General features: G+C 35.2%; 1 protein-coding gene across 1 annotated transcript in view; it reads left to right on the top strand.

The window, feature by feature from the left end:
* Positions 1 to 5,359: 5,359 nt before the first annotated feature.
* LOC119838192 (multidrug resistance protein homolog 49-like) overlaps positions 5,360 to 25,027 on the top strand; it is a 34,350-nt gene continuing 14,682 nt past the window's right edge. The window contains exons 1-8 of the mRNA XM_038364036.1: positions 5,360 to 5,551; positions 20,063 to 20,256; positions 20,852 to 20,996; positions 21,556 to 21,656; positions 22,168 to 22,339; positions 22,726 to 22,850; positions 23,600 to 23,795; positions 24,774 to 24,998. Coding sequence (XP_038219964.1) covers positions 5,450 to 5,551; positions 20,063 to 20,256; positions 20,852 to 20,996; positions 21,556 to 21,656; positions 22,168 to 22,339; positions 22,726 to 22,850; positions 23,600 to 23,795; positions 24,774 to 24,998 — 1,260 coding nt within the window. The 5' untranslated portion in view covers positions 5,360 to 5,449. The remainder of the gene's footprint in view (positions 5,552 to 20,062; positions 20,257 to 20,851; positions 20,997 to 21,555; positions 21,657 to 22,167; positions 22,340 to 22,725; positions 22,851 to 23,599; positions 23,796 to 24,773; positions 24,999 to 25,027) is intronic.

A 25,027-nucleotide genomic window follows, 5' to 3' on the forward strand; every position in this document is an offset into this window, starting at 1 on the left:
AGAATTATTAACAGTTTGTCTGTTTTTAATAATTGTTTTATTACCAAGTACTTAGCTGACTTCAAATTGTCGGAACTCAACACAAATTTAAATGGATCAACTCGGGAGGCACCAGCTTAAATGAAACAAGAAACATAATAATCACTTCAATCGGTCGACAGCTCTGAGGTAACAACCCCAAACCAATACAGTCGAATAAAGAGCCTCTTACTTTTTTTGAAAATTATCTAGCTTCGCACGCGGTTTTACCCGCATTAATTTAAGGTAAAAACCGTAACTTACTTTTAAGTAAGTAACTTGCATGCAACTTGCAACTATGTGTACGCTTTATAGGCAAGTAAGCTCTTCTGTCTTCATTATAATATTGCTATAGACTTCACTTCACACTTATCTTTATTTATTTGTGACATACCATAATATAATAGTTATATTTCATCTAGATATAAATAATTTTCGCATTCAGGTTCAACTTTAAGACTACATTTTTATTTGAAAAAAAAGAACCATTTTTAATATCCATATATGCGATACAATTAACGGGAGTCATTCAAAGAGTTGTATAAGTCATTAAAACTAAAATAGAGGTATGTACATAGATAGACTTGTTGTTAAAATAAATACTTGGCGTATACTAACGCTTCTAAAGTCGTCAATTATGATTATACTGCCTACTAGAACACACGAAATACAATATTTTGGTGCCCACGTAACCGCAGCCATTGGCGGAAAGGTTAGATAAATATTAGATAAAACCTGTGTTTTATAAGATTTCTAGAACATTTAATTTTAAATTGTCAATTTTTTATTAATGTGATTAAAATTATATTTTATTATGACTACCACATGTAGCCGTGAATAAAAAATGTTAGAAATTAAAAACTTTTTAACGGATTTTAAACGCGATTTATTCATTATATTATTAACCCGACGTTTCGAACACTTGTTACGTAAAAGCCCAAACCTTAAAGTATCATGGTTTCTCAGTAAAGTGTACAAAAAATGAATAGATTGTGGGAGAGAGAGCTTGACATCATACTCGGTTATGATAATGTTATTTTATTTAATTTATACGTGTACTGTGTGTGCATGTGGGTGTGTGGGCGTGTATGTGTGTGCGAAATTAATATACCAACAAAAAAACTTATATTAACATTGTGGTTGATTGTGATATAGTTTTTGAAATGACGTTTGTCGCATGATAGTTGTAGTATGATAGTGGTCACGTTCTATTTGATAGAATAAAAAGAAAAATACACTTGTCAACCAATTTGGGAAGTTCGTTACGTTAGGTCACGTGACGTAACGTCACGTCGTTAGGTAACGTCAACAGCAAGGATCCGTGGCCCCTTCATAATGCGACTCGACGGAACGCAGAGGGGTTTTGGTCGGTAGGAATTCGATAACCCATGGCCTCTTCCCCGGGGGCCGTGGGTTTCTATGCAAGAATTCCCGCTATTAAAAAAGATAATGTCATTTTTTTTGTTTTTTTATGTCACAGTCGGCAATGGAGCTGGTGGGACGCCTGATGGTAAGCGCTACCACCGCCCATGAACATTTGGAGAGGCGTAAGACTTTGGAAATGGATTGCCGACTTTAAATTGGAAAGGGATTAAGAAAGGATTGGCAAGAGGAATAAAGGAAAGGACTGGGAAGGGGAAGGAAAAGGATATGGGCCTCCGGCTCCCCCACTCACCGAACGAAACACAGCAGAATGCTATTTCACGTCGGTCTTCTGTGGGGGTGTGGTACTTCCCCGGTGCGAGCTGGCCCAATTCGTGCCGAAGCGTGCTCGACTACCACATACAAAATATCATCATCATATCAAATCATTTCCATACATTCGCAATATATTCTACGAAACTTTACGCTTATAGAAAGCCATTCTCTAAGCCTAGGGCAGTGATTCTCAACCACTGTTCCGAAGCACTTTTGTGTGCCGCCAAATTTCGCAAATATATAATAATGTTAATATTATTAAAGTATATAATTTAAAAAGAAAAGTATTTTAATGATTCCTTAATAAACGTGTAGTTGTTATTGTTGTTATATATTATATTAGTTTATTTCGTATATTTAAAGTTTGTCATAAACTATTTATGCAGTGTCTTGTAGTAAGTAGATAATTCTTATCTTTTTCTCTATGTGCCGCCAAATTTTGAAATATTTAATGCCGCAACAAAAAAGGTTGAGAATTACTTGGTCTAGGGGCTGGAATGATTAATTGATGGTTATTGATTGCGACCATAAAACAAGTATTTTACCCGGTACAAAACCGCACTGCACAATCTTTTCCTGAGAATTTCTTAGACGTGTGATTCATTTTAAAGTAATTTTCCCTATGAACAAATTATATATTTAACTATGAAGCGTTTTTTTTACTAATCGCCCCGGATTCGCCCGTGGTACATATAGCCTATGTCACTCAATGAATTTGCAGCTTTCAAATTGTGAAAGAATTGATATCGGTCCAGTGGTCATTGAGTGAAAACGTTACAAACATACAAAAATTCAAAAGTTTCTACTTCATAATATTAGTGTAGAAGTCAGGGTCTTAAATTGTGTGTTTTGATTTTTTTTATATCTCTAGAATCTATGACAAGATAAATTTATACTAATAATAAAAAAGTCTTTTTGTTTACACGCATTAATCCTAGAAACTACTGGACTATGTCAACATTCTTTCACCTAACCCTTGGATATAATCTTGATACCTAAGTGCTATAAGTTATACATAAGTTATACATAAGTTATGTATCACAGGCAAAGCCGGAGCGGCCGGCTAGTTATACATACAAAACGATTGTTTATTTTATTCGGAATTAGTTTAACGGAAACCCCAATGTCAAGTGCTTACGTCAAATGAGTCATTAATCGTTAAATTTATTAGAATATAAATACACGAAAAGACAAAGAATGCATTCAGAGAAACCTAAGACGGAAGTAAAGTGTGTTTTTGCGTTTATTTGTTTCATTATCAAATAGCATTAAAGGTTGTGTAGTATGCCATTGATTTATAAGTAAATAAACTTTATTAATACAATCGCCGTCATCGTTTTTTGAGAATATTTGTAAAAAAATATTTATCTACTAAATACTATGCTGATAATACCAGCCTAAATCATTTAAACTAAACCCGAAATAATTATTTCCAAACTGACACTTTCTCTATTGGAATCATTATTATTTATTATCTGTGTTAATGTTGTGGTTGTGACATATAAACGTGAAAGTGTAGTAATGCCTATTAAGCACCTATTGAATATCACGATTGATTTTCCTTAATCCTAGATATTATACTGAGAAGTTTTAATTAATATGTATAAATGTCGAGATTGTCACTCAATGATGAAAACAGTATTAAAACATGTTCGCGGCAGCCCCTAAAGAGTGTCCCGAGCTGCTAACAAGGTGGCGTACGTAGCTCGGGCTCGTTCCTCCCGCCGCACGAATAACCTGATACTTTTCCTCATCCATCCCAATCCATTTATTCCTATCTTCTTATATATATATATAGATGTATGTATATATGTATATACGTGTATATGTGTATGTGTATGTGTGTATATGTATATGTTGTATGTAAATATGATTGAATGTTTAAAAGTATCTGTTTTTCGTCCCGCTTGTAGTTTAGCAGTATGCTCGTTACCTTTTACCGTGGTTGCCTGGAAGAGATCACTTCTAAGTGATAAGGCCGTCAAACAAATTGTACACTTTATTTTAATCATTATTATTATTATCTCTAAGTTTCCTTCTGTACAATCTTGTTGAAGAGTTAAATAAGTAAATAAATAGTACTAGTGACTGATCCCGGCTTCGCACGGTTGCCATTATTTATATAACATATATTAAGATATAAATGTACTTTTATATTTGGCACCATTACAAAAAAAGCATATCTTATACATCTAAACACAACGCGAAAACAATAATAGTGGCAAAAAGGAGTTCCCGTCAGTAAAGCAGCGACCATTTTAAGAAAAAAAAAGTACTAAAGCACTGATTTTCAGAAGAGATCTCGTGACTGAAAAAAGAGAATATATGTTATGTAGGTAAATAAATATGGCATACAAAAAGAAAAATACATTAATTTTATATTATTTGCAAACATGCAGTATGCGATTATATCAAAAACTTCCACGAAACAATACCGACATATCCTAATACATTCAGAATTAACGAACCTAGTATCACCACATATATAGTATAAAACAAAGTCGCTTTCTCTGTCCCTATGACCCTATGTATGCTTAAATCTTTAAAACTGCGCAACGGATTTTTTTATTTTGACGAGGTCTTTTGTAATAGATAGTGATTCAAGAGGAAGGTTTGTGTGTATAATAACATCTATTAGACTACTCTGAATTAACGCCTCCGAAGCGGGCAAAAGTTAGTTATATAATAATTTTGACCCAATCGAATTTTTGTTACAAATAGGCAGGTATGCAGGTATATACAAATATTCAGGTTTACCACTCTTAACAACACCGAATAAAAGTATGCTATAATGTAGTCTATGTAAATTAGTTTCCTAAATTAGATACTAGGGAAATATAATAATATATCAGAATATATATTTATATTATATTATATTATATATATTATATTATATATAGAAATATAATATAATAATATATCAGACTTCGTGAACGTGATTTTTATCGAAGGAATCAAGTAAAAAAACATGTTTTCTCTGCTCTATATTCTATGACGACAAATGATGACAAAGAATAATAATTCAGTTATATTATAGTTTCTTAGATGTGTGCTGAGATAAATATTCCTCTTTGTCCTTCTCCTTTTTTATTTAAATGATTACTTGTTAAAATAATTCTGAATAATGTCAATTGAGCGATTCTACCCGTAATTTAAATAACAATATCATCAATTGCCATTAATGGTTGAACGAAATATTTTAAGCTTTAGATTTTTAACACTCAGAATTCCCTTTTTTGAAGGTAAATCATTTGAAAACATCAAAATTTTTTAGTGTCAGCTCTACTTTTATAAAATTATACGTATTTTAATGGTTGAAACAAAATTTTCTCTGAAACAATATCAGAGCATAAATGTTATACAAAAAACCGGCAACATTTCTGTATCATCGTACAAATTTAAAACCCGAACCGGTCCCAGAATTATAATGCCACCCGTATCATGAATCACCTATCGCATAAAACGGGTTTATTAAACATATTAGGACACAATGAAATAAACAACGTCCAAAAATTTACATTTACAAGAAATTACGCACCCAAGGGGTTTCCCTTTATTGTACCTGTATAAAGTTTGTTTAACCTCAGGAAATACAAGTTTTTACTGTTAGCTTCGTATATTATAGTCTATGTCATATGGACAGTAAGGCGCAAGCGCGCAAGCAAAAAGCCCGCGTCAAATGTAAGTTTCGCGCGCGAAAAACAAATTGTGACAGTTTTATTTTTTAATAATAATGAAAGGTCAAAGCAAAAGATTTGTGAATCACAAAGGTGAAGCTTATGATATGGGTGTTAAAAAAAATGAAGATGATGATAATGTTGGATTTCTCGATTTGGTATGTAATATATTTTTTTTATTAGGTAGAGATTTTCCAAGTATTAAACGTAACTTAATGTTTGTTATCAATAAATTATATTAAAGGGATGCATAAAAACTACGAAATAATTGTTAAATTTTTTAAGTAGGTATCTCTTTTTATTATTGAACGAAGAGGCGTAGTTATCGTCGAAAAATAATAAATAAATATAAGTAGGTTAATTTTATTAAATGTCTACTACATTATTTTATATGGAAATAACGAGAATAGTGTTAAAAGCAAAGAAGCGTGTATTCTATAAATATATTATGTAATAATAATAACAGGATAAGATTTTGTTTTAAATATGAATGAGCGTGTTTTGTAAGACTTATCATTTAAAATTAATGTGAGTTACACTACCAGAGCAAATAAAACATTATCAATGCATGCGTTAATATTTTTTTAGTTTTTAAGAGCATCGGAAATGAAAATCTTAAGTAGTTGAAAAATGCACACAATAAAATCGATAAAAATCATCGCAGTTCAAACATAAATTAAGATGCCTTTTTTCGAAGCAAAAAAATCGATCGTGGCTAAACGTATCCTAATAAATATTTCCATAAAACAGAAGCGTTTAGTAGGGCTTCACCCTTCTTTTCTTTTTTTTTTTTAGTTCATAGAGCAGTCAGCTATGATTATATGAAAGATCCTTAGAATTTTATCACAGAAACGACAACCACAGAAACTGGTGCAACAACTCATACATATTTCAAATTATTTGAAGCACACAAAATTGCCTTTATACGTAAAAACAGGTCTCGCCTCGTTTTTTTTAATTTTTTTTTGCTATTTCAAGCTCAAAGGAAACGTTCCAGACTATTATGTAAATTGAGACCTTTATACTTTTTTATTTTATAACAAGTTGTGGCCCGCAGCTTCGCTCAAAACAATATTTTCATGGTTACAAACTTTAGTTCCCTATTTCATCCCCTTGCGGGTAATATTAAAATACTTTCTAGGTATCTCTACATCATAGTGGCTATCCATATGCAAAATTTCAGCCCAATCGATCCAGTATCCTTTGGATGACCGTTGATAGATCAGTCAGGGAGTTTATGCTGCTCCGGTATAGAATAGAAAGCTTATTTTATAAAAATGGTCCCCAACGTTCCTGGGGAGGGAGTTAGGTTTTAAAATGTGACCTTATGACAAAATTTTCTTGGTAATCCACGGGGCTATGACGGACATAAAACCAACAAAAAAAACATAGTTGAAATTAACCTCCTTGGTTTAGGGATCGTCGCTATAATAGTAAATTTTTGGCGCCAGATTTTGTGCTTCGCAAGTTGCCACAGATTTTTTTTTTTGTTTTTCAAATAAAGTATAAATTTCATTATTTTCTTTTTGTTTCGTAAAACGGTTTTAGTTTAACAAAAACAAATAATAAATAAACCATAGAGAAAATAAATAAATAATTTCATTTGAAACGTGAATCATTATTTAACATTTGTTTTCCTCTACTATTATGTGCATTAAATTGTTTTAAATATTTAAATTGCGTAGGAAAATGCAAGAAACTGCCAACAAGAAATAGCGTTTAATTTTTTTACGAAGGATGAGTTCAGTTTTAAAGTATATGGCAACGTGAAAAAGAAAAAACTGACAGCCCACGCGATTTTTATTAAAAAGAAAAAAAAAAATGCCGCGCTTTTTGACAGTTTTTTCTTGGTTATTAATAACAAATCTCGCTAACAGATTAGTTTCACATATAATATGATACTTACAATACTAGAAACTAGTACCTATAAATGTGTGACATTTTCTTTGTAAATGAAAATTTATTGCGAGTCGTATAAATATTGGCTATCGCGGACTGAGTAAATGCTATTATATGTATCGTCAAGTCTCATTATTTAAATGATTGTTTTATTGAATAAATGAATAAATAACTATCATAGGTGTCTAACGAAATTAATATTTTTTATTAATTTTCCTGTATATCACTGACTTGATCAAAAAAATACTATTCTTGAACTATATTCAGATAAATAAGAAGATTGCAATGTGTGGAAGATGTGAAAATTAAAAAAAAAATGGAGAAGTGTGAGTCGCGATATTAAGGACCCCGTATAAATAAATTAATGAGCTGTATAAAAATTGATCTCTAATCGAATTTGTGACCGCCCCAACCGTTGCTTAACCTCGATTTCTTCGATTTTATTCTCTTGCCATATATTTCAACAGACTAACTTAATCGGTGCTTAAAATACATTCTGGTGACAGACGGACGTACAGTCAAACAGTCGAGACTTTAGATTCCGTATGTATAATAAACTATTCATTTAAAACAATTGTGATCGCTGTGTTTCCTCGTAAAGTACCATTGAACGTGTCATAGCAATTAAATAATTATTTGAATGAGTTAGATTGAACACAATGTATGATGGATGTTCGAAAAATCAAGGAAAGAGGTTTGTTGTGACTTGGCTTATGGTATAAATATATGGGGATGACTTGAGCTGAAAGCTTCAAACCGTGTATTATCTTATATCTTTAAACGAGCAATTCTTGTATATATATGTAATTGGAATCTCGGAATCGGCTCCAACGATTTTCATGAAATTTAGTATATAGGGTTTCTTTTAATGATTAAAATCCAGATCATTCAGATTGTCAAATTCTTCAAGCAATATCATATTCATTTACTTATTACAATTAACAGATTGTTAATTGATCGCGAATTCGTGTTTCTGAGCATAAAACGTACACATGTGTGCGTGTGGCCCTGTGTACGTCACGTTGATTGTAAATGTGTGCGTGCGTCAATCCAACTCCTATAGTACCGTTAACTTTAATGCGAATTGGGCCAGCTCCCACCAGGGAAGGTAGCACATCCCCACATAAGATCGGGTATAGTATGTTAATAATAGTATTTCACGGCTTTATCAACCCATTCCTTTATGCCCGACCGGTCCCATATCGTTTAAAAGCGGGCAATTGGAGGCCGTAGCTCTGTTCATGGGCGGTTGTGATCGCTTACCAACAGGCGAACCTCGGACCTTTTTTTTATGTTTTTTTTTTTATGTCATAGCGGGCAGCTGAGCTGGTTTTTCGCCTGATGGTAAGCGATCACCACAGCCCATAAACATTCGCAAAGGTAGTACCTCCGTGAATGCGCTGCCCGCTTTTATGGGGTAAGGGAAAAGGGAAGGATTAACGACTGGAAAGAAGGAATGGACTGGGACGGGTGAGGAAAAGGAAACGGGCCTCCGGCTCCCCCACTCACCGTACGAAACACAGTGGCATGCCACTATTTCACGCCGGTTTTCTGTGGGGGTGTGGTACTTCCCCGGTGCGAGCTGGCCCAATTCGTGCCGAAGCGTGCTCGACTCCCACAATAAATTATAATGGGGAAATCTTGCATAGATACCCACGGCCCCCGGGGATGGAGCCGTGGATTATGTCGGATTCTTACCGACCAAAACCCCACTGAGTTCCATCGAGCTACTTTAGTGAGGGGGCCACGGGAGCTGTTTAAAATTCATCCGCGACCCCCTCGGAGGCGAACCTCGGCCTGCTTTAACATAAAAAATAAACATATGAATTGACATAATTCTTAAGCTAATTTTATACCAAGTAATTTGGCATGTCATATGTGCTTGGCTTTTTATCTCAACGTTAATTGGTCTCTTTGTTTTTCGTAGCAACTCGAACAATCCAATAAAATTAAGGTCACATGGTCATCAAAACAGTTGCTATCATTAGGTGTATCATGGCTATATCAATTATATGACAGTCTTACGTAATTATGAAAAAATTATTTGTCTTATTACTTTGTGTCGAGTACGTTTCATCACGAATGGGGCCAGCTCGCAACGAGGAAGGTATCACACCCTACAAAAGATTGGCGTGAAATGGAAACATAGTAGCTCTATGTTTCGTTCAGTGAGTGGGGGAGCCCGATGCCCTTATCCTTATCCTTACCCTTCCCAGACCTTTTCGTAATTCCCCTCGACAATCCTTTCTTACAACCTTTCCTTTTCATTTGTCGAGGCGTAAGGTCTGCAATCGACCTTACGCCTCTCCAAATGTTCATGGGCGGTGGTAGCGCTTACCATCACGCGACCCACCAAATCAAAATGCAATGCTCCAATGCCGAGAATGACATAAAAAAACATAATTAATTTTAACATAAAACTAAACCTCCATCAAATAGTAAGAACTAAATTAAAATTGGGCCACACGAGAGGCACCAGTTTTTTCTAAACAGTTTTGAGGTAACATACAAAAAAAATGCAATAAATTCTATTTATGAAAATTGGAACAAAATAATTCCTTTAAAAGCCTTGCATTAATAAAAGTTCTATTTTATCTATATTAACGACATGTTCCATGATTAACATATAAATAGTTTAACATATAAAAAACCGTTAAGCACGTTTAAGAAATTGTTTTAAAACTGGCGTTCGGTCGAATAATTTTATTGATAACACTTGGAATGATAACAGTTCGTGATATGACGTACAACCAGTTGAAGTTATTGTGTTTTAAATTGACTTCTTAAAATTTTTTTGCCTCGTTTTTATTAGCTTCACCTGTATGTATGTAAGCGACTTATGATCCACTTCAAACGGACAGATTCAATTCGAACTATGTACACTTATCAAGGATCGGTGACAAGACAACGATTGCATGAGATTATCTTTCCCTTTTCTAACTTTCTTATTCTCATATCGCCAGAGTTAAATAATTTCCTTACGTGTACTCTGTATAAGAGCGAGAGACACTTTGATTATTTCATTATAGTGTGTTCTTAAGTTTTTATAATGATAAAGAATATATTAAATTGATTAAATTACATACATTTATAAATATAGATAATATATGTAGTGAAGAAACATTATATCTCTTCTGGGAATCCCACAGGAAAATACACGATAAATATTTATTTTTCCTCCCACATAACAGAATATATCAGAGTATGAAGATATATAAGTTCACGGTCCGGCTTCTGTCTGTAGGTGACTTGTATGATATACGTTATTCGTGAATTGGTTATCGAAAAAACCATATATGGATGCTACACTCGAAAAACATTACCCTCCTTTGATCAGTCAGACAAAATGTGACTTATATTAGAAAATAAATAATCTCGAAGTGATATAGGAGTTCATTAATATAGACATTTGTTTACATGTATGTTATAAATAAACCATAACTGCATAGTATAAAACAAAGTCGCTTACTCTGGCCCTATGTATGTTTAAATCTTTAAAACTACGCAACGGATTTTGACGGGTTTTTTAAATAGATAGAGTTATTCAAGATTTTTCATTTCTAATTTAACTCATGCCAAGCCGCGGGCAAAAGCTACGAGTAGTTAAAAATAAACCAGAATTGAATTACATTATTACCGCTATATGTTATGATTTCGAGTCAACCAAAGACGCAAGACAAGTCCGCGATAATTCTCTAGTATAGAGAGCCAATGTCTTAGGAAATTCACACGAACCAATAGATTAGTTTTGGAGGTTTGCGAATACAAACGTACGGAAGTTGATATCTGAAAACAATAAATAATAATGCTTGGTTCTCATGCTATTGAACATAATCTTATAACCTTCTAAATAATTATAATGAAGCTAGGCTGTGTATTATCTGTTAATAATAGACTAGCTTTCCGCCCTTGGCTTCTCCCGCATAGGCAAAAGTAACGAATGGGATAAATGACATTCCCGGGTGTTATTCCGCATTGGTCACGGTTCGCTAGGAATTTCCGGGTTAAAACCTTCTTCGGAATCTTCTCTTACTCTTGCCTCACTTGCAGTTAGACATATATGAGGATTTTATTTAATCCCGGTGATCTTTTTTTGCGGCAACTGAGCTGGTGGTTCGCCTGATGGTAAACCACTATGAACATTCGCAGAGGCTCAGACCTCTAAGAATGCGCTGCCCGCTTTTAAGGGATAAGGGATAAGAAAAGGATTGATGACTGGAAAGAAGGAATGGACTGGGAAGGGCGAGGAGAAGGAAATAGGCCTCCGGCTCCCCCACTCACCGTACGAAACACAATAGCAAGCTATTATTTCACGCCGGTTTTCTGTGGGGGTGTGGTACTTCCCCGGTGCGAGCTGCCCCAATTGCAATGCATGGCACGCTCGACTCCCATAATTAAATCTTAATCAGGATAATAAGATGAACTCATGAAATTGTTGTATTTAGAAATTAAAAACTTTTTAACGGATCTTAAACGCGATTTATTCATTATATTATATATTGTCTCCCCGTGACCACGCACGCTGTAAAGTGTTCGAAACGTCGGGTTAATAATATAATGAATAAATCGCGTTTAAAATCCGTTAAAAAGTTTTTAATTTCTAAATGTATAATACTCGCGTAAAATCAAACACAAGAAAATACTAAATTGTTGTATTGTCACCGATCCTTGATATGTGAGCAAATTTTCGAATTAAATCTGTCCGTTTGAAGTGGGTCAAAATCGAGTCAAAAGAGACTTTTATGTTTGTATGTGTTTATATAAACAAATTTTTTAGACTCGATTTTGACCCACTTCAAATGGATAGATTAAATTCCAACTTTGTACACTTAAGAGTGACAAGACAATAATGTAATAATCTTATTATCCTCATTTGGGTTGCCAGGTCTAAATAATTTCCTTACGTATTCTTTATATAAGAGCAAGTGAGACATAAATTTTGTCAATTCTGTTTTGAAATCATGTTTTTTGTTCCTTTTTTACATTATTTATCATCTGTTTTATATACCGCCTCCTTGGTTCGGTGGTTAACGCGTGAGAGTAGAACCAAGGGGTCCTGGGTTCAATTTCCAAAATGTCTAGGTCTGGCAGGATACAGAATGCTGATCACCTACTTGTCCGTAAAGAAAATCGATCAGTGAAACAGATGTACATCATCTGCCCCACTAGGGGACACGGGTCTTCACTTTTTTTCATTTGTTCTATATAATATTACAGAAGATAGATCGAGTCTCGCTGTGGCCACAGATAATAAATATATATAACAATAAAATTATGTCAATTTTAACCGTATGAAATTCTATTGATCTTCGGATTTATTACCCTTTTGTCAATATGCATTGTTAAGAATCTTCGAGAAAACATCGTATTATATTTATTTTAGTGATTCGTACAAATTATAGTTGTGTATTTAAAAGTGTCGTTACTAATATTATAACATACTAGCTGCGTCCTGCGGTTTCACCCGCGTATCTCCGTTTCCGTGCCCGTTCCCTACGTAGGAATATCGGGATGAAAAGTTGCCTATATGTTATTCCAGTTGTCCAGCTGTCTACGTACCAAATTTCATTGCAATCGGTTCAGTAGTTATTGCGTGAAAGAGCAACAAGCACACACACATCCTTAAAAACTTTCGCATTTATAATATTAGTAGGATTAGTAGGAAGAAAGTGTGTTTGTTTGTCTATAAACTAATTTTGTTTGCCTTCAAATTGTCAAAACTAGAACAAATTCATGTATAAATGGGATCAGACGAAGCTGAAGTTTTCAAATAAAAAAATAATTATCAACATCAATTCACCCAGTTGAAAGTTCTGTCGTAACAAACAAAAAAAAAACAGTATAATCGAATTGAGAACGTTCTTCCTTTTTTTGAAGTCAATTGATAGTGATTATATACTAGCGATCCACCCCGGCTCCGCCCGTGGTACATACTTACCCCATGGCCTTCCTCAATTCATGGGCTATCTAACACCGAAAGAATTTTTGAAATCGGCCCAAAAGTTTCCGAGATTCAAACAAACAAATCCTCAGCGGTATAGTATTAATTATAGATTTAAATACACAAATAATATATACTGATGTCACGTTTTATTTTCGCATTTCTCTAAGTTTTAAATGAATTATTATTAAATTAACGAATAGAAGGTGACTAAAGTCTGAACGACCGTAAATGTAATATTTATTAAGAAATACATATTATTAATCTGCTTTTGTTATGGTTACGGTAATTATAGATAAGTATAGGAATGGTATCCGATAAATTCACAACTAAATAACAAATGGTATATTGAAATAATTATAAAGCATTACTAAAAAAATTATAAAGCATTATTAAAAAGCAATTACTAAAAAAAATCCTTTCCCGCCCTTAATATGGATTATTACATTTTTTTCCAAATTTATCCGATAAAATCCTTGTCGAGCTATACAATAATAAAATAATTATCAAAATCGTTATACTTTTTATGCGTGGCCATACATAAAACAAAAATATACAATAATCTGTGTACACGTCCATCCGAAAACCTCCTACGCTTTCGTCGCAGAGTCTTATAAAAAAAAAACAGTTAAAGTTAATCAATAACAGTCAATTGCATAAAAGAAATTAAGTTAAAACTTAAACTGTAATTGTATTATTCATCTTTGTTTTATAATACAATCGATGATTATAATAACTCATTCTAGAGTCGACAACTGGTATTAAAGAAAAAAAAGTTAAATTTGGCGGCAAATCCTTTTTTTTTAATTTTGACATACGACTGTCACTTCTCATTAACTCTATTCGTTATTCTCAGGCTGAAATCCATGAAGCTATTTACGCTTCACAGCGGTATATAATAACTCTTTATCCACCGTAAATTGATAATAAATTCATAAAACTATGTGGAAATTTTAATTGGCGGAAATTCAGAAAATATGCGTTGTTCGTATGTGCTTATTATAATTATGTATGAATCATATCATGTGTTTATACAATAATACGTAGTGGATCTTCACTCTTCGTACGTAAATACATATATTATCGTTTAATCATACCTACAAGCAAAGTGTCCCGAGCTGCTATAAACAAGTCATATGTAGATCGGGCTCACCCATCCTGCGTATTTCTCTAATTTTAAACGAAGAAAAATTTCTTGTCACCAGGCGGTATTCGAACCCGCGTCTTTTTGCCTAACCGTAGCAACGCCTATCCTCTCGGCCACCCGTGATCCCGCCGCAGTAATCGAATTTCTTCTACTCTTTCGGTTTCATGTACCTAAGGGGCACCCCGCGCCATCTATTGAGATGATTAAGAACTATAAACCAATATGAAACACTATGCGGGAGTCTAAGCGTTGCAACGGTTTGGTAAAGACGCGGGTTCGAATCCCGCCTCGTGATCAATATTTTTCTATTCTCGTCTCGGCTCCGCCTGGATATCATGATTCTTGTTTTATCCCAAGGGAGCTTTTGATAGAGATAAAAAGTATCCTATCACCCAAGTCAGCTCATACCTTGTCTGTATACCAAATTTCATCAAAATCCGTTCTGTAGTTTTAGCGAGATTGACGGCCAAACATCCAAACAAACAAACTTTCACATTTATAATATTAGTGCGAAGTGTGATTTCAACGCTATAAAACTAAATATTTAATTAGCCTCCGAATCCTTAAAATCCTATCCTATCTTCCTAATATTATAAATGCGAAAGTTTGTAACGATGTGTGTGTGTTTGTTGCACTTTCACCCAAAAACTACTGAACCGATTGCAATTAAATTTGGTACGTAGATAGCTGAATAACTCGAATAACATAAAGGCAAGTTTTCATCTCGATTTTCCTTCGGGGGCGCAGCTAGTACCCCATAAAGATGAAGGTCAAAGGGATTTTACTCAGCGTATTAGTTTTTTAGTTTAAAATATTGGTTTATCGGATATTTAATCTCAGATATACATAACGTATATTATGTTTGCTTCAAGATTTACGGGATACGGACTTACGCGGGCGAAACCGCGGGCCGCAGCTAGTGTAACTACATAGCCACATTATATATTACAAAAGCACGTGCCATTCAATCGAGTTATCACAAACAAAAATGGCTTCTATAAATTCTCTCACCATTTCTAATGGGAATACGATTAAAGAATAAAGAAAGAAAAGAAAAAAAAAAATATTATTATAAATAAATTATTATATGAAAAAATATATTAATATATACAAGCTAAAGTTATAAAAAATAATTTGATTTACAAAAGGATAAATAAACCTCGTATAAACAGACGATTCACTCAGTGTATAGAGTCGTAAGAGTAAAGAAATTTCTCTGTGGAATTCCCCGCCATTAAATGAGATCGGTATATCTTGAGTTTCAAACGTTTTACACCAATACTTTCTCTTGGTTAGCAGGTATAATTTCATGCTGATACTAGCTGTAGCCCGCGGCGTCTCTCGCATGGTACCCGGGTTAACAAATGGGCTAATCCAGACTATAATCTATCTCTGTATCAAATTTCATACAGATAGGATAAGCTGTTTTCGCGTGAAAGACTACCAAACATCCATACTTACAAACTTTCGTGTTTATAATGTTAGTTGGATTATAAGCTGAAAAAACATACAGACGAACATAGAACCTTCTTTTCGTTTTTGGATGTAGGTTAAGAATTGGTCTAGTCTGACAATTTGAAGGTTTAGTTTTTTTGTTAATATAATTTAATTCCTTGCAAAATAAAAATAATACGTTATTCACGCATAACGTATCTATCTATTGGATAAAGTATTTGTGAAAACGGTCCAGTACTTCCTGAGATTAGTGCGTTCAGACAAACAAACTCTTTAGCTCTATATTATAAGTATACTAGCTGCACCCGGCAAACGCTGTTCTGCCTTACTCTTATCATTTAGGGGTATGAAAAATAGGTGTTGGCCGATTCTCATACATACCGGATAAGCACAAAAATTTCATCAAAATCGGTCAAGCCGTTTCGGAGGAGTATAGTAACGAAAACTGTGACACGAGAATTTTATATATTAGATATATCTATTAAATACCTTAAACTTGAATATATACTGGGTTATTCCATTTGTCCACCTATCTACATACCAAATTTCATTGCAATCGGTTCAGTAGCTTTTGCGTGAAAGAGCAACAAACGCACACACATCCTTACAAACTTTCGCATTTATAATATTAATAGGATAGGATTATTACAACCTACCAATAGATTACCAATTGACTTTATTTCTTATAATTTAACAGCCTGCTTTTATGGACACAAGAGGTCGTTATTGTCACATAGTGTTATTCTAATAAACTAGCTTGTCGCCCGCGGCTTTACCCGCGTAGTCGCAGGAAAGATAGACACGGTGTTTGCCTCGCATGTTCCCGTTCCCGTGGGATCTCGATGAAAACTATCCTATGTCCGTCTCCTGGTTCTAAGCTACCTCTGCAAAAATTTACATCCAATTCGGTTAATTCGTTCTTGAGTTATAAATAGTGTAACTAACACCACTTTCTTTTATATATATATATATATATATATATATATACTAGCTGCGCCCCGCGGTTTCACCCGCGTAAGTCCGCATCCCGTAGGAATATCGGGATAAAAAATAGATGTTGGCCGATTCTCAGACCTACCCAATATGCTTACCAAATTTCAGAGGAATCGGTCAAGCCGTTTCGGAGGAGTATGGCAACGAAAACTGTGACACGAGAATTTTATATATATAGAAGATATATATATATATAGACTAGCTGTTCGCCCCGTCCCCTGTTCCGTGAGTTGGGGAGCTGGAGGCCCGTTTCCCTTTCCTCATCGTTCTCACTCCGTTCCCACTTTCAGGTAGCCCAGAGAACCTCTGCTCTGTTCACGGGCGGTGGTGATAGCTTACCATCAGGCGAGCCACCAGCTCAGCTGCCCGCTATTACATAAAATGATGATATTTGAAACCGCATCAAAATATATAAAGCCGTTGCGCATAAACATTTATCTGTAAAAGATTTCAAAAAAAATCCCGTGTTCCCAGAAAAATCCGAACCAGTTCAAACGTTAGGGTTACCATAAGGACGTTTATTTAGGAAGACTTAAAATTAATCTTAAACTAGCTGACCCGGCAAACGCTGTTGTGCCTCACTCTTATCATTTATGGATATGAAAAATAGACGTTGGCCGATTCTTGACCTACCTGGTATGCACACAAAATTTCATGAGAATCGGTCCAGCCCTTTCCGAGTAATATGGTAACTAACATTCTGACCCGAGAATTATATATGTAGGTAAGATGTATATCAAAATCAATTGCACGTTAGTCTCGCTGTAACTCGAGAATGGCTGGGTCGATTTTGATAGTTTTGGTTGTGATTCAATTATATTAGTCCAAGGAAGGTTTAAAAGAAAAGGAAATAAGGAAAGATGTGTCAATAAATGTTCTATGACGTTGGGAAATTCCCCGGGAAATTGACTTTTATTACGGCATTGGCCCTGGATACATTCAGGTTTAAGGTGTTTAAAATATTTATATACGTCTCCTATACGGCTCCGCCCGGATATCAAGTTTCCCGTTTTATCCCAAGGCAGCATTTAATCGGGATAAAAATCCTATCAACCAAATCAGCTCATATCATGTTTGTGTACCAAACTTCATCAAAATCGGTTCAGTGGTTATTGCGTAACAGAGAGACAGAGCTACTTTCGCATTTATAATATTAGTAGGGATTATCCTCAATAAAATGGAAGCATATTCACACGACTTTCTTTATTTGCAGAAAAACCGGTAAAAATTCAGACACACTTTAAAACCGGTTTTTATAAGACGTGCTATTGACCGATGGCGTATGACGTCATAACTGCAGGCCAATCGCTTGACCGACGTTGAAAAGCGCGGTTTTGTACTTATTGCAACTGTTTTTATTATACTCTGTAATGTATTGACATAGATAACATAAAAATTTAACATTCTTTCTTTCAAAAAAATGTCTTATCTTCTACTAGTAATATTATAAATGTGAAAGTTTGTAAGGATGTGTGTGTTTGTTGCTCTTTCACGCAAAAACTACTGAACCGATTGCAATGAAATTTGGTACGTAGATAGCTGGACAACTGGAATAACATATAGGCAACTTTTTATCCCGATATTCCTACGGGATACGGACTTACACGGTCACAACCACGGGGCGCAGCTAGTATAACATAATATAATAACCATTCGACCACCACGTGTTAAGCAAAAATATGTTCTTTGACTATATCAAGTTGAAAAACCATGTTAAAATATATAAGCGTTTGACCACATGACGTATTTGTGTAGTTCCTAAAACCGGTTGCGGTCGAAGACCATCATTATAATAACAACGGTCGTTAAGAAATAACACTTCCTGTTACTTACCAGTTAAAAGTGACGTAAAAAAATAACCGAAACGTTATCTAAATATATATAACTCATAGGACTGACTGACAGTGATATATCACAGCCCAAACCACTGGACGGATCGGGCTGAAATTTGGCATGCAGATAGATGTTATGACGTAGATATTCGCTAAGAAGGGATTCTGATAAATTCTACCCCCAAGAGGATAGAATAGGAGATGAAAGTTTATGAAGACCGCGAGGGCGAAGCTGCGCGCAAAAGCTTGTTATTTACAAAACTAGACCGACATCCTGTCTCAATCCAGACAAAGATATTTACAATAAACCAAACATCTCTTTTCCTTTATTGGGTTGCCTGATAGATATCGCTACCACGCGATAAACCCTATTTGAAATTTGTCCTAAGTTTTTTGGTTCGTCTTTATTTCGTGTATTTATCTTATTCACGAAAGAATATTCATTCATTTCATGCATTTATTCTTTTCATTCATTCATTCATTCATCACTAAAATCGATTGAGCTATTCTTGAGTAACGTTTTTCCTTTAATTCCTAGATTTTTCTCGTTTACCAACTGCGTAGTTCGTAGCTATAAAAACTGACTCGATTCAATTATCGACAATTAAACTGTTATGGATAAATATTATGTAATAACATGTGATTTATGGAAACTATTGATTATCTGTTATAACCGACTTTTATAAAGGCGGTTAAATTCGACACGTGTATGCGTAATAGATTTAGCGATTTGTAATATGTAAATTTTAATTCGGTCTATCCGGTATATCACTAAGTATATATATATGTTATACTAGCTGCACCCGGCAAACGCTGTTCTGCCTTACTCTTATCATTTAGGGGTATGAAAAATAGATGTTGGCCGATTCTCATAGATACCGGATAAGCACAAAAAATTTCATCAAAATCGGTCAAGCCGTTTCGGATGAGTAAGGCAACGAAAATTGTGACACGAGAATTTAATATACTAGATCTGTCATATAAATTTAAGAAAGTTGATGAGACAATAAGAGATTTGGTGTTTTTTTAATATAAATTTATATTGAAATTTTTAATTTTTGTGATAATTATGTGCATTTCATTATTAGTCATGTTATGTGTGGTATGACCGCCTCCTTGGTACAGTGGTTAATGCGTGAGCGTAGAACCGAGGGGTCCTGGGTTCAATTCCCGGTGGGGACGCAAAAAAAAAAAATGTTCCGGTCTGGCAGGACACAGAAGGCTGATCACCTACTTGTCCCTAAAGAAAATCGATCAGTGAAACGGATGTACATCATCTGCCCCATACCCCACTAGGGGACACGGGACTTCACTTTTTTATCTGTGGTATATATTTTATGAGGTTGATGTGACAATGAGAGGTTAGTTAGTTTTTTATATTAATGTTAATTATTATTTCCAGTGGCGCTATGCAACACTATCGGAGAAACTGGCGACACTCTGCGCGGCTATCACGGGTTTTATATGTTCCACTGGTATGGTAGCTGCGGTACTAATTTATGGAGAACTGACTGCGCTGTTTGTGCAAAGGAATAATGCTAAGGATCCGCCATCTGATAAAATGATATTGGGGCTGTTCGGAGGTGGGCAGAAGCTGTGAGTATCTGTTTACTGGGGTGGGTGTAATTATGGTTATTCTATTAATTAGTCATTAAACTGCGTATGGACATGCTAAATAACTGTTAAACAGTAAACTAATAACTGTTATTACATAAATATATTATATAAATATTTTTATAAATAAATAATAAATAAGTTATTATATAAATAAATCTTTTATATAAAATTCTCGTGTCACAATGTTAGTCTCTATACTCCTCCGAAACGGCTTGACCGATTCCTCTGAAATTTGGTAAGCATATTGGGTAGGTCTGAGAATCGGCTAACATCTATTTTTCATACCCCTAAACGATACGAGTAAGGCAGAACAGCGTTTGCCATATGGATATTAATAACTGTTATTATCCTGTTATATCCCAAGGAAGCCTTCATTTTAATTTAATTATTGAGATAAAAAGTATCCTATCACTCAAGTCAGCTCGTACCCTGTCTGTGTACCAAATTTCATCAAAATCCGTTGCGTAGTTTCAGCGTGATTGACTACAATAGCATATATAGCATAGCATCATTCACAGCATTTTTTATTGCCCTCAATTGTTTTTAAAGTTGTGAAATGACATAATCTTTCCAGATACGATGGTAACCGAACACTGCATATGGACGCTCTAGTCGATGACTCTGTCTCTTTCGCACTCGCGAGCGTCGCCATCATGGCGGCTCAGTTGTTGTTCGCGGCGACAGCTGTCACTTTAGCTAACTGGGCTGCTGTCAGAATGGTGGGTATTCGAAAATGTATACCTACCTTCATTGAAAAGAAAATAATAAGCTTAGTTGAAAACATCACGCTTTAATGATGCTCACTTGCTCTTATACAGAGTGTTTAAGTCTTTTCTTATACAGAGCCTTATACATTGTTTAATCCTGGCGATCGTTACCAGGACAATAAGATAACCTCATGTAATTGTTGTTTTATCACTGATTCTTGATAAGTGTACAAAGTTTGAATTAAGTCTGTCGATTAAAAGTGTGTCTAAATCGAAACTAAAGGAGTCGGTTACATACAATTATACAAGCATACAAACATACAGAAACATTTTTAAAGATAGGCTTTTCTGGCACTTTTGAATCGCCCTAACATCTTTACATTCACCACTTTGAAAAGCAGTTTCTATTGAGAAGAACCAGAGGTAATTTTCCGTTACATGTTTCAATATACGAAAGAAGTTGGATGAATAAAGTTTCCTAGTGTTGATTGATCTTACAATGTATTAAATAGGTTATCTGGGACATCATCCGCTATATTTTACACTGGTACTTATAACATTTATCTTTCAGATAACAAGGATACGCTGGCGGTTGTTACGCGCAGTGCTGAGCCAGGAAACTGCCTTTTTTGACACAAACACCTCAATGAATTTTGCGACAACCATTACAGAGTAAGTGATATATACATTAGAGAGAGAGATAGGAGAATGAGATTAAGATTTTAGACAGATTGTTTATCCCCCTTGTCAGAACTAGACCAGATTAAAATGGTCCACCATACCAGAGCTTTTAAATAAAAAAGAGGTTTTAAATTCGGTTAACCCATAAAAATTTATGATCTAACAATGACAAAAACTACACTAGAATTGAGAACCTTCCCTTTTTTGAAGTCGGTTGAAAGTTGATTGACATGTATGGACTGTATCTTTTGTACCATTTTTTACACAGCGGTATATAAGATACAGTCGGTGGTACAATCGATAAAAAAGCGGTATGAACTGTATAATTTTTATTCTTTTTTTAACATGTAATTAAAATTATTTTTATTATTTTTTAACATGTAATTAAAATTATTTTTATTCTTTTTTTAACATGTAATTAAAATTATTATTTTTTTTTAACATGTAATTAAAATTATTATTTTTTTTAACATGTAATTAAATTTTTTTTTCATCTGCCCAGGGACACAGAGAAACTCCGCGCCGGAGTGGGCCAACACGTGGCCATGATAAGCTACCTGGTTGGCAATGTGGTGAACTCGTCAACAGTCGCCATGGTGTACGGTTGGCAGCTAACGTTGGCCGGGCTGGCGGTGGTGCCGCTCGCATTGGTGGTCACCGCTACTGTTGCTAAGGTAAAAAAGATAAAAAAACGAAAAGACAAACACAAAAATGAAGTTAAGCTAATTTAAGTAGAGAGTAAGTGAGATTAGAGACAAGAAGTAAGTAAAAATAAGTGAATTTACTATGTAGTGCAAGAGGGGTGTAATAATAAATTTAATTTGAGTTAGAAGATATCTCTTTACCTATTTTATCAAGCGACTTCAAATAAATAAGAGATCAAATTCCCAATACGTCTGCTTTTATGATTTCGTTACCACAGAACTTATGACTTGGTGAACCAATTGTGATGATCCCTTTTTGTGAAGCTAATACCTTCCTTATCGTTCAATAAATATGGTTTAGTTTCGACAATTCGAAGGCGATTTGAGTTGGAAATAAGAATTATTGTGTATTTCAGTACCAAACCCGCTGTTCGGCGGAGGAAGTGACGTCATATGGCATTGCGGGTCGAGTGGTGGAGCAAGCGCTGGCCGCGATCCGGACCGTGCGGGCTTATGGGGGTGAGGAGAAGGAGGTTGAAAAGTGAGTTTCGATTGAATAATCTCCTATTTAACAGTTATTGCTACCAACATATAAGCTTCCTTTAAAACATTAGAACTAGACGAAATTTAACTGAAACAACGCAGGCACCAGCTTTCCGTATTGTACAACAAAACACGCTTTTAGCTTATGCCAAAGAAGTAGAAAAATAAAGACGTAAGGACGTCGTTTGTTTCTAACGATCCTTATCAAAAATTGATCACGAGGCGGGATTCGAACCCGCGTCTTTTTGCCATACTTTAACAACGCCTCTCGGCCATCCGTTTCTATTCTTTCTAAATTTCTCATTCATAAAGCTCTAGCTGCGCCCCGCGGTTTCACCCGCGCAAGTCTGTATCCCGTAGGAATATCGGGATGAAAAGTTGCCTATATGTTATTCCAGTTGTCCAGCTGTCTACGTGCCAAATTCATTGCAATCGGTTCAGTAGTTTTAGCGTGAAAGAGCAACCAACACACACACATCACATCATCACACATCCATCACACTATCCTCTAATTACTACTACTACTACTCTCCTGCTAATATTATAAATGCGAAAGTTTCACGCAAAAACAACTGGACCGATTGCAATGAAATTTGGTACGTAGACAGCTGGACAACTGGAATAACATACAGGCAACTTTTTATCCCGATATTCCTACGGGATGCGAACTTACGCAGGCGAAACCGCGGGGCGCAGCTAGTAAACAAACACATATGAGCGTGAGTTTGAGCCGCGTGACGTACGCAGGTACAAGGAGTCGCTGCGCGGCGGCGGCGCGGCGGCGCGGCGGCGCGGCGCGTGGGCGGCGGGCGGCGCGGGGCTGGGCTGGTTGCTCACGTACAGCTTGAACGCGGTCGTGTTCGCGTACGGCGCCGCGCTGTGCGTGCGCGACGCCGACCTGCCGCCGCACCGCGTCGCCTACCACCCGGGCGTCATGGTCACGGTAAGTGCAAGCGCCCCCCCTACTACCATCTGTTTAATTAATATTTACTGTGCATTTGTATGATATGGTTGGTACCTCGACAAATATATAAGAACCTCGAACAAAACACGTGGGCAATGGGACTGAAAATCAGCGCTGTTCGGGGGTTAAAGCCCGTCAGCATGGCTGAGTCTGTCCCGATTGCCATGTTAATTTTTATTTATATTAGTTTTAATTTTTTAATTTATATTACTTTTTCCATGGGTTTGTTTTTTTATGTTAGTTTTTTTTTATGTGGCAATAAAGCTTGTTTTCTTTCTTTCTTTCTTTCTTTCTTTCTTTACTTCCTCCCCTACCCGCGTTACCCCCTACTACCCCCTATCCGCGTTAATTCGGAGTTGTTTAATAGATGATACCTATAAACTTTCCTCTAGAATCACTCTAGTTATTAAAAAAACTCCATCAGGATTCGTTGCGTTTTAAAGATTTAAGCATACATAGGGCTAAGGGACAGAGGAAGCTACTTTGTTTTTGACTATATTATAGTGATTTTGTTTAATAATAGTAAATTAAATTAAACTCAAAGGACCTCACCGTGTTGAACCTGTCCCACGTAAGCTTTCTAACCGAGTACCTTCGTTCTGATACCCGAGTATAATGGAATAAGATACATTATAATAAACATTTGTTTGTTTAAATTGTGGTTTTGCAGTGGCAATGATATATTTGAAACACAACTGTTGTGAATTAAAATAAACAAATGCATGATCCACCACATTATTCACATATTATACTAAAAAAATTTTAAGTCAGTTGCCAATAAGAATACTTAATAATATACATATAATAAGATAAAATATATATCTATAGGCCATAATAATTATATAAAACATAATAAGAATATAGTCGGAGAAATTTATCTAATACAATACATTTTTAATACACCGAAATCAATAAGCTAATTTCAAATATATTATGACCATGAACAAAAATTCCTAGGTGCTGTTCTGCTGTTTCGCCGCAGCTCAAAATATTGCCATGTGCAACCCACACTTGGAAATATTCTCAACCGCAAGGGGGGCAGCGAAGTCCCTCTTCAAGCTGTTGGAGAAGAAATCGAAAATAAACCCTCTAGAAGATTCTGGAATCAAGCCGGAGAGGTTTAAAGGGAATATCTTGTTCGAGAACTTGTATTTCAATTATCCTTCGCGGCCGGATGTTAAGGTAATTTGATATTAATATTTTCCTATTTG

The sequence above is a fragment of the Zerene cesonia genome, unplaced genomic scaffold, assembly GCF_012273895.1.
Source record: "Zerene cesonia ecotype Mississippi unplaced genomic scaffold, Zerene_cesonia_1.1 Zces_u001, whole genome shotgun sequence".
Lineage (NCBI taxonomy): Eukaryota > Metazoa > Arthropoda > Insecta > Lepidoptera > Pieridae > Zerene > Zerene cesonia.